The following is a 10,537-nucleotide window of genomic DNA, read 5'->3' as shown; positions in this document are numbered from 1 at the left end:
GATTTCCTGGGGACCCCTTGTGCCCCCAGCGATGCTGGGTGGGGACCCCAAGCCCCCTGTGACCCCCGTTTTGTGCCCCCAGCGACGCTGGACGGGGGGCTGGGGCTGCTGCTGCCCATGCAGGAGAAAACCTACCGGCGGCTGCTGATGCTGCAGAACGCCCTGAGCTCCGCCCTGCCCCACCTGGCCGGGCTCAACCCCAGGGCCTTCAGGTAACTCACCTGTCCCGCAGCACCAACACCTGTCCCACAGCCCCCACACCTGTCCCACAGCCCCCTCACCTGTCCCACAGCACCAACATCTGTCCCACAGCCCCCTCACCTGTCCTATAGCACCAACACCTGTCCCACAGCCCCCAGCCCTGCCCCACCTGGCCAGGCTCAACCCCAGAGCCTTCAGGTAACTCACCTGCCCCACAGCCCCCTCACCTGTCCCACAGCCCCCTCACCTGTCCTGTAGCACCAACACCTGTCCCACAGCCCCCTCACCTGTCCTGTAGCACCAACACCTGTCCCACAGCCCCTTCACCTGTCCCACAGCCCCCTCTCACCTGTCCTGTAGCACCAACACCTGTCCCCCAGCCCTGCCCTGAGCTCTGCCCTGCCCCACCTGGCCAGGCTCAACCCCAGGACCTTCAGGCTTCTGCAGGCAGAGCAGGGGTTGCTGCAGAACTCCCCGTCCCTGCCATGTCCCCCTGTCCCTGTGTCTCCCTGTCCCTGCCATGTCCCCACTGTCCCTGCTGTGTCCCCCTGTCCCTGCCGTGTCCCCCTGTCCCCGCTGTCCCTGCTGTGTCCCCTCTGTCCCTGCCACGTCCCTGTGCCCCCCAGGCTGCTGCAGGCGGAGCAGGGATTGCTGCAGAACTCCCCCTGTCCCCGCTGTCCCTGCCATGTCCCCCCTGTCCCTGCCACGTCCCCCTGTCCCCACTGTCCCTGCCATGTCCCCCTGTCCCTGTGTCCCCTCTGTCCCTGCCACGTCCCTGTCCCCCCCAGGCTGCTGCAGGCGGAGCGGCGGCTGCTCCAGAACGCGGTCAGGAACGTGCTGGACGGGGAGCTGCTGGGCAGGTTCCTGTACCTGAGCGCCATGGAGAGGGGGGAGCTGGCCAAGAAGATAGGGACCACCCCGGACATCGTATGTGGGGCTGGGACTGGGACAGGGACAGGGCTGGGATAGGGACAGGGACAGGGGTGGGACAGGGACAGGGCTGGGACACGGGGGGAGCTGGCCAAGAAGATAGGGACCACCCCAGACATCGTACGTGGGGCTGGGACAGGGACAGGGACAGGGCTGGGACACGGGGGGCTGGCCAATAAAATAGGGACCACCCCGGACATCGTACGTGGGGCTGGGACAGGGACAGGGCTGGGACAGGGACAGGGCTGGGACATGGAGGGGCTGACCAGGAAAATGGGGACCACCCCGGACATCGTACATGGGACTGGGACAGGGACAGGGGTGGGACACGGGGGACTGGCCAGGAAAACGGGGAGGGGCCCGGACACGGCGGCCCCATGGGGGACGGGTTTGGGACAAGGGCAGGGCTGGCACAGGTGACGGTCCCTGACCCCACCGATCCCACAGATCCTGGACGACCTCCTGGAGATCGACCGAGTCACGGCCCACTTCTGAGGGGCTTCGGGACCCCCAAATCCCACCCCCCTTCCCCCCAAAACTCCACGTTTGTAATAAAACACCAACCCCCCAAAAAACTCCACGTTTGTAATAAAACACCAACCCCCCAAAAAACTCCACGTTTGTAATAAAACACCAACCCCCACAGCTGCTCCTGGGGTGCCCGTGGGTCACGGGGGGTTTATTGGGGGCTCACAGCCAGTCTGGGGGGAGGAGCTGGGGGTTTGAGAAAGGCTTTGCTGGGCGTTTGGTCGGTTTTGGGGGTGTTTAGGGTTGTTTTTGGCACCCCCCTGGAGCAGGGGCCACTGGTTTTGGGGCAATTCCGGGCAGTTTTGGGTGTCTTGGGCACCCCCCCAGGCCCGGAGGACTCTCTGCAGCTGCTCCCCTCGGTGTTAATGTTTGGAGTTTATTTTGGGATGAGTTTTTGGGGTAATTTGGGGCTGTTTTGGGTTCCTGTGGCGCCCTCTCAGGCCCGGAGGACTCTCTGCAGCTGCTCCGCTCAGGGTTTATGAATGAGTTTTTGGGGTAATTTGGGGCGGTTCTGGTGTCTCTGGCACACCCCCGGGCCCTGAGGACTCTCTGCAGCCGATCCCCTCGGTGTTTCCGTGCGGGGTGAGTTTTTGGGGTGAGTTTTTGGTGTCGTTTTTGGGGCGTTTCTGGGGCTGTTCGGGTCCCTGCAGCGCCCCCCTCAGGCCTGGAGGAGTCTCTGCAGCTGCTCCCCGTGCGGCAGCGCCCCCCAGCGGCTCAGCAGCCGCAGCGCCGCCGCCGCCAACCGGGCCCGAAGGGACTCGAACCTGGGGGGACGGACACACCGGGGGGTCACAGACACCTAGGGGACAGGGGGTCATGGGGGACAACACCTGGGAGGTCACACACACATCTGGGGGTCACACACACCTGGGGGGTCACACACACCTAGGGGGACAGGGGGTCACGGGGGGACACACCTGGGGGGTCACACACACCTGGGGGTCACACACCGGAGGGGGGTCACACACACACCTGGGGTCACACACACCGGGGGTCACACACACATCTGGGAGGTCACACACACCTGGGGGACAGGGGGGCACACCTGGGGTCACACACACACCCGGGGGGGTCACACACACACCTGGGGGACAGGGGGTCACGGGGGGACACACCGGGGGTCACACACACCGGAGGGGGTCACACACCTGGGGGACAGGGGGACACCTGGGGTCACACAACACCTGGGGTCACACACACACCTGGGGGCTCAGACACACACCTGAGGTACCCAAATATCCGGGGACCCAAAACCTGCAGACCCCAAACCCTGGGTGCACCACCCCCACCCACCAACCCTGAGTCCTCCCCACACCTGGAGTCCCCACACACACCTGGATCACTCCCACACCCAAGGGTCCCCATACCTGGTTTCCCACCCCCATACCCCAATTCCCCACACCACACACCTGAGGGTCCCCCAAACCCAGGCCCCCCATACCCGAGACCCCACAGCCACCCATCCTCCCACCTGGGGACCCCCAAACCCTCCCCCTCACCTGCCCCCCCAAACCCTCCCCCTCACCTGCCCCCTCAAACCCTCCCCCTCACTGCCCCCCAAACCCTCCCCCTCACCTGCCCTCCTCCCAAGCCCTCCCCCTCACCTGCCCTCCCCCAAACCCTCCCCCTCACCTGCCCTCCCCCCAAACCCCTCCCCCTCACCTGCCCTCCCCCCAAACCCTCCCCCTCACCTGCCCCCCGTTACCTGAGGGCCACCTCGAACTTGAGGCTCTCCCAGTGCAGCCAAAGTCGCTGCCCCAGAGACCCCCGGGACCCCCGGCACAGGCGGCTCCAGCTGCGCACGGCGCTGGGGGACAGGGGGTCACTGGGGCTCACCTGGGCACCCCCAAACAGCCCCTGCCCCCACAGCTCACCTGGGCACCCCCTGAACCCCCACAGCCCCCCACAGTTCACCTGGGCACCCCCAAACAGCCCCAGCCCCTCACAGCTCACCTGGACACCCCCAAACAGCCCCAACCCCCACAGCTCACCTGGGCACCCCCAAACAGCCCCAGCCCCTCACAGCTCACCTGGACACCCCCAAACAGCCCCAACCCCACAGCTCACCTGGGCACTCCCTGAACCCCCACAGCTCACCTGGGCACCCACACCCCCCCGACCTCCTCCAAAATCCTCACCTGGGGCTCACCTGGACACCCCCTGACCCCCAAAACTCACCTGGGCACCCCCAACAGCTCCACAACTCCCCAGTCTTACCCCACCCCCCCAAATTCCCCCAGGGCACACCTGGGCCCCCCAAACTCACCTGCAGGCCCTGAGCCCGTAGCAGCTGGCAGGGGCACCCCCAGATCCCCCCCGTGGCTCCCCAGACCTCCCCCAGGACACACCTGGGGCTCCCCTGGGTTACACCTGCTCTCACCTGTGCCCACCTGGGCACTCACCTGCAGGCCTCGAGCCTGGAGTGCTTGGCAAGGGCTCCCCCTGCCCCCCCCTAAATCCCCAGGTGCCCCCCCTACCCCTGTACCCCGGGCTCTGGGGCACACCTGGGCACCTCTGGGGCACACCTGGGCACACCTGAGCATTCACCTGTAAGCCCTGAGGTGGCAGCTGTTGCTGGGGACCCCCTGTGTAACCCCATACCCCTGGGGCACACTTGGGCACACCTGTGACACACCTGTGTCCCTCCCCGTGCCCTCACCTGCGGACCATGAGGCCGTATCGGTCAGTGGGTGACACACCTGAGTACACCTCTGACACACCTGTGACACCCCTGTGACACACCTGTCCCTCACCTGCACGCCATGAGTCCGTATCGGTCAGTGGGTAACACACCTGTCCCCACCCATGCCCTCACCTGCGGGCCATGAGTCCATATCGGTCGGTGGGTGCCCCTGTGACACACCTGTGACACACCTGTCCCCTCACCTGCGTGCCATGAGTCCGTAGCGGTCAGTGGGTGCCCCTGTGACACACCTAAGCACACCTGTCCCCCCTCATCCCCTCACCTGCGGGCCATGAGTCCATATTGGTCAGTGGGTGCCCCTGTGACACACCTGTTCCCCCATGCCCTCACCTGCGCGCCATGAGCCCGTATCGGTCAGTGGGTGCCCCTGTGACACCTGAGCACACCTGTGACACACCTGAGCACACCTGTCCCTCACCTATGTGCCATGAGTCCACAGCATTCGGCACGGGTCCCTGTGCCACACCTGTCCCTCACTTATGTGCCATGAGTCCGTACCGGTCAGCGGGTGACACCCCTGTGACACACCTGTCCCCCCATGCCCTCACCTGCGGGCTATGAGCCCGTATCTGTCAGCGGGTGACACACCTGTCCCCTCACCTGCGTGCCATGAGCCCGTAGTGGTCAGTGGGTGACACCCCTGTGACACCTGAGCACACCTGTGACACATCTGTCCCTCACCTGCGTGCCACGAGCCCGTATCTGTCGGTGGGTGACACACCTGTGACACCTAAGCACACCTGTCCCCTCACCTGCGTGCCATGAGCCCGTATCTGTCTGTGGGTGCCACACCTGTCCCTCACCTGCGTGCCATGAGCCCATATCTGTCAGTGGGTGCCACACCTGTCCCTCACCTGCGTGCCATGAGCCCGTATCTGTCAGTGGGTGCCACACCTGAGCACACCTGTGACACACCTGTCCCTCACCTGCGTGCCATGAGCCCGTATCTGTCAGTGGGTGCCACACCTGTGACACACCTGTCCCTCACCTGCGTGCCATGAGCCCGTATCTGTCAGTGGGTGCCACACCTGTCCCACACCTGTCCCTCACCTGTCCCCCCATGCCCTCACCTGCGCGCCATGAGCCCGTATCTGTCAGTGGGTGCCACACCTGTCCCACACCTGTCCCTCACCTGTCCCCCCATGCCCTCACCTGCGCGCCATGAGCCCGTATCTGTCAGTGGGTGCCACACCTGTCCCTCACCTGCGCACCATGAGCCCGTATCTGTCAGTGGGTGCCACACCTGTCCCTCACCTGCGTGCCATGAGCCCGTATCTGTCAGTGGCTGACACACCTGTCCCTCACCTGCGCGCCATGAGCCCGTACCGGTCAGTGGGTGCCACACCTGTCCCTCACCTGCGTGCCATGAGCCCGTATCTGTCAGTGGCTGACACACCTGTCCCTCACCTGCGCGCCATGAGCCCGTATCTGTCAGTGGGTGCCACACCTGTCCCACACCTGTCCCTCACCTGCGTGCCATGAGCCCGTATCTGTCAGTGGGTGCCACACCTGCCCCTCACCTGCGTGCCATGAGCCCGTATCTGTCAGTGGGTGCCACACCTGTCCCTCACCTGCGCGCCATGAGCCCGTATCTGTCAGTGGGTGACACACCTGTCCCTCACCTGCGCGCCATGAGCCCGTATCTGTCAGTGGGTGCCACACCTGTCCCTCACCTGCGTGCCATGAGCCCGTACCGGTCAGTGGGTGCCACACCTGTCCCTCACCTGCGTGCCATGAGCCCGTACCGGTCAGTGGGTGCCACACCTGTCCCTCACCTGCGTGCCATGAGCCCGTACTCGGCCAGTGGGTGCGCACCTGTCCCTCACCTGCGTGCCAGCGAGCCCGCTACCGGCCAGTGGGTGCCACACCTGTCCCTCACCTGCGTGCCATGAGCCCTGCACCGGTCAGTGGGTGCCACACCTGTCCCTCTACCTGCGTGCCATGAGCCCTGCACTGTCAGTGGGTGCCACACCTGTCCTCACCTGCGTGCCGCATGAGCCCGCATCGGCGTCAGTGGGTGCCACACCTGTCCCTCACCTGCGCGCCATGAGCCCGTATCTGTCGGTGGGTGCCACACCTGTCCCTCACCTGCGCGCCATGAGCCCGTATCTGTCCGCGGGCGCGCCCAGCGCGGCGTGGACGCTGCGCACGGTGTTGATGTTGCGGAAGACGAGCAGCATCGGGCGGGGCAGCGCGCGCAGCACGGCCACGATGTGGGGGAAGCGCTGCCCCGCCATGGCCTGCAGGTACCCCCGCTCCTCCGCGCTCAGCGCGCGCCCCCGGCCCAGCAGCGACCCCCGGCCCAGCGGCCGCTGCATCAGCATCTCCGAGAACAGCACGTAGTCTGGGGGGCAGCACCAGAGGGGGTTTGGGGTGTCAGGGGGTTTTGGGGATCCCCCCACCTCGATGCTGACCCCACCACACCACCACCCCACCCTGGTCTGGGGGGGCAGCACCAGAGGGGGTTTGGGGTGTCAGGGGGTTTTTGGGGATCCCCACCCTCCACACTGACCCCACCACCCCACCACCCCACCCCAGTCTGGGGGGGCAGCACCAGAGGGGGTTTGGGGTGTCAGGGGGGTTTTTGGGATCCCCCCCCCACACCACCACCCCGGGGTTACAGATTTGGGGGTCCCCGTTGTGATGTGGGTTTGGGGTTTTTTTCCCCCACCTCTCCAGGTTATGGGTGTCATACCCCCTCCAACTCGGATCCCCAGTGTTCCAGTTTTGGGCTGTTTCCTTCCTATTTTGGGGTCCCCTCACCCCTGCACCCCCCGGTTTTGGGGTGTTTCCCCCCATTTTTGGGGTTTCCCCCCCCCATTTTGGGGTCCCCTCTCACCCTGCTCCCCCAGTTTTGGGATGTTTCCCATTTTGGGGTGTTTCCCCAGTCTTGGGGTGTTCCTCATTTTGGGGTTCCCCTCACCCTGCCCCCCCAGTTTCAGGGTGTTTCCCATTTTGGGATGTTTCCCCATTTCTAGGTGTTTCCCCAGTTTTGGGGTGTTCCCCCGTTTTGGGGTCCCCCTCACCCTGCCCCCCACAGTTTCAGGGTGTTTCCCCCTCATTTGGGGTTCCCTCTCATCCTGCCCCCCAGTTTTGGGGTGTTCCCCCAGTTTTGGGATGTTTCCCCCATTTTGGGGTGTTCCCCCCAGTTTTGGGATGTTTCCCCCAGTTTTGGGTGTTCCCCAGTTTTGGGGTCCCCTCACCCTGCTCCCCCCAGTTTTGGGTTGTTTCCCCCCGTTTTGGGGTCCCTCACCCTGCACCCCCAGTTTTGAGGTGTTTCCCCCAGTTTCGGAGTGTTTCCTCCCATTTTGGGGTCCCCCCTCACCCTGCACCCCCAGTTTTGGGGTGTTTCCCCCCCAGTTTGGGGTGTTTCCCCCCGTTTTGGGGTCCCCCCTCACCCTGCACCCCCAGCTCGGCCGCCCTGTCCCTCATCCCGTCGTGGTCGCGCAGGACGATCGATCTCCAGAGCCCACACAGCGACACCCGGTCCCTGGGGGGGCACAGGGGGGCTCAGGGGGGTTCCCCGGGGTTTTGGGGACCCCCTCCCGGGTTTTGGGGTCCCCCCCCCGGGTTTGGGGCCCCCTGACCTCTCGCTGAGGGTCTCGTACAGGCCGTGGTCCAGCAGCACCAGCTGAGCTTTGCCGTCGGGGCCCCGCCGGACCAGCACTGGGGGGGCACAGGGGGGGCAGCTTTTTGGGGACCCCCCCTTTTTGGGGACCCCCTCTTTGGGGACCCCCTCCCCGTGTCTTTCTGCTCCCCCTCTTCCCTTAGAAACCAACCCCCTTCCTTTTGGGGACCCTCCTCCCCTCTGTGACCTCCCCCTCCTCCTGGGTCAATCCCCCCTTGGGGACCCCCTTTTGGGTCCCCTGCATTTTTTGGGGACCCTCCCTTGGTTAGGGAACCCCACCCCCCTCTAGAGACGCCTCCCCCACCTTCCCACCCCCAATTTTCACAATGACCCCATTTTTGGAGTCTCACATTTTGGGGTCCCCTCCCCATTTTGGGACACCCCCACACACACTTTTGGGGTTCCTCCTCAGTTTCAAGCTCCCCATTTTGGGCTCCCCCTTTTTGGCTGCTCCTCTGATTTCCCCCTCCCCCAAGTTTAGGGTCCCCCCGATTTTAGAGTTCACCCCCAATTTCAGGATCACCCCCAACTTCAGGGTCCCCCACTTCAGGTTCCCCCCAATCCCTGGGGATCCCCCAGTCCCTGGATGTCCCCCCCAATCCCTGGATCCCCCAATCCCTGGGTGTCCCCCCAATCCCTGGATCCCCCAACCCCTGGATCCCCCAATCCCTGGGGATCCCCCAATCCTGGGTGTCCCCCCAATCCCTGGATCCCCCAATCCCTGGGTGTCCCCCCAATCCCTGGGTGTCCCCCCAGTCCCTGGATGTCCCCCCAGTCCTGGGTGTCCCCCAATCCTGGATCCCCCAATCCCTGGTGTCCCCCCAATCCCTGGATGTCCCCCCAATCCCTGGATCCCCCAACCCTGGGTGTCCCCCAATCCTGGATCCCCCAATCCTGGGTGTCCCCCCACTCCCTGGGTGTCCCCCAGTCCCTGGGTGTCCCCCCGTGCTGGGGTCCCCCGTTTTGGGGTACCGTTCCCGGGGTGAGGGTCCGCGTGGATGAACCCGGTGTAGAAAATCTGCTCAGCAAACACCTGGATCAGCTTCTCTGCGGTCTGGGGGGGGCACGGAGGTCAGGGACCCCTGGGGACCCCAAATACCTTCCGGGACCCCCTGAACACCCAGGGACCCCGGGATCCCCCCAAACCCCTGGGATGCCCCCAAATCCCTGGGGACTCCTGGGACACCCCCAAGCCCCTCCAGGACCCCCAAATCCCCTGGGATCCCAAATAACCCCCCAGGACCCCCCCAAAACCCCTGGGGACTCCTGGGACACCCCCAAACCCTCAAGGACCCCCAAGCCCCCCCAAACCCCTGGGATCCCAAATAACCCCCTGGGACACCCCCAAATCCCCGGGATGCCCCAAACACACCCTGGAACACCCCCCACCCCAAATCCTCTGGGACCTCCCAGAACCCCCCAGGGCCCCCTCCCCCAAACCCCTCCAGAACCCCTCGGGCTGGGGGAGGCAGGAGGGGGGGCACTGAGTGCTGGGACCCCCCCAGAGCCCCCCAAATTCCCCCAGGACCCCCTTGGGACCCCCAGCTGAAGCCTCTCAACCCCAACCCCATCTCCTGGATCCCCCATGGGGTTTGCTCAGGGAAAGGGGCACAGGGGACCCCAGGGACCCCCAGGGACCCCCTAGGGACCCCCAGACCCCCAGGGACCCCCCAGAGACCCCGGACCCCCCAGTGACCTCAGGAACCCCCAGGGACCCCTGGCCTCCCCAACTGACGTCTCGCAGCCCCAGCCCCATCTCCTGGATCCCCTCCACGTTGCTGATCTTGCAGCCGTCGCAGAAATCGGCCGTGAGCACCCGCTGGGGACAGGGGGGACACAGGGGCAGGGACAGGGACAGGAGGGACACAGGGACAGGGGGACACAGGGACAGGGGGACACAAGGACAGGGACACAGGGACGGGGGGGACACAGGGACAAGGGCGACACAGGGACAGGGGACACAGGGACAGGGACAGGGGACACAGGGACAGGGACAGGGGACACAGAAATGGGGTGTCAGTTTGGGGCTGGCAAGCCCCAGCCCACCCCCACCCACTCCCCGATGTGCCCAGCCCCCTTGTCCTTGTCACACCCCCAGTCCCCCCTGTCCCCTGTCCCTGCTGTGCCCCTGTCCCCTGTCCCCCTGTCCCTGTCTGCTGTCTCCTCCATCCCCTCTCCTCACTGTCCCCCTGTCCCTGTCCCTCCATTCCCAGTGTCCCCTGTCCCCCCGTCCCCTCTGCCACCCCCTGTCCCCACCCTACTCTGTCACTGTCCCCAGCACACCCAGTCCCTGTTCCTCTGCCACCCTTGTCCCATCAGTCACACCCACAGTCCTTGTCCCCTGTCCCCTCATCCCTGTCCCTGTCACATCCACTGTCCCCTGTCCCCCTCCCCACTGTCCTTGTCACCTGTCCCCACCCTCGTCCCCTGTCCCCACTGTCCCTGTCCCAGTCACACCCACAGTCCCTGTGCCCCTTCATGTCCCCAGGTGTCCCCAGTGGTGTCCCCAGGTATCCCCAGGTGTCCCAGGTGTGTCCCCCAGGTGT

At 65.3% G+C, this 10,537-nt stretch overlaps 2 protein-coding genes across 2 annotated transcripts; one reads left to right on the top strand and one right to left on the bottom strand.

Annotated features, from left to right (window-relative positions):
• The first annotated feature begins 46 nt into the window (after nucleotides 1-46).
• Nucleotides 47-1,781, top strand: LOC126635987 (cleavage and polyadenylation specificity factor subunit 1-like). Its single transcript, XM_050307677.1, has 3 exons — nucleotides 47-212; nucleotides 990-1,128; nucleotides 1,579-1,781. Exons 1-3 carry the CDS (start codon nucleotides 118-120, stop codon nucleotides 1,624-1,626), a joined length of 282 nt encoding a protein of 93 aa, XP_050163634.1. The 5' UTR covers nucleotides 47-117; the 3' UTR covers nucleotides 1,627-1,781.
• Nucleotides 1,779-9,816, bottom strand: LOC126635986 (uncharacterized aarF domain-containing protein kinase 5-like; the record flags this gene model as incomplete). Its single annotated transcript, XM_050307676.1, has 7 exons — nucleotides 1,779-2,423; nucleotides 3,365-3,466; nucleotides 6,452-6,707; nucleotides 7,762-7,853; nucleotides 7,951-8,029; nucleotides 8,964-9,045; nucleotides 9,727-9,816. Coding segments are annotated over 7 exons (807 nt in total), but the record flags the coding sequence as incomplete, so codon positions are not given.
• Nucleotides 9,817-10,537: the final 721 nt, after the last annotated feature.

The sequence above is a fragment of the Myiozetetes cayanensis genome, unplaced genomic scaffold (assembly GCF_022539395.1).
Source record: "Myiozetetes cayanensis isolate MyiCay16 unplaced genomic scaffold, myiCay2020 scf1244, whole genome shotgun sequence".
NCBI classification, from domain to species: Eukaryota; Metazoa; Chordata; class Aves; order Passeriformes; family Tyrannidae; genus Myiozetetes; species Myiozetetes cayanensis.
Note: the sequence above shows the minus strand (reverse complement) of the source record. Positions and strands in the feature narration are given on the sequence as shown.

Excerpts from the sequence above, each read along its gene's own strand:
- LOC126635987 (XM_050307677.1), top strand. The coding sequence starts at position 118 with ATGCAGGAGAAAACCTACCGGCGGCTGCTGATGCTGCAGAACGCCCTG. Across the intron at positions 213-989 it reads CTCAACCCCAGGGCCTTCAG|GCTGCTGCAGGCGGAGCGGC; the intron begins GTAACTCACCTG and ends TGTCCCCCCCAG. Across the intron at positions 1,129-1,578 it reads TAGGGACCACCCCGGACATC|ATCCTGGACGACCTCCTGGA; the intron begins GTATGTGGGGCT and ends CCGATCCCACAG.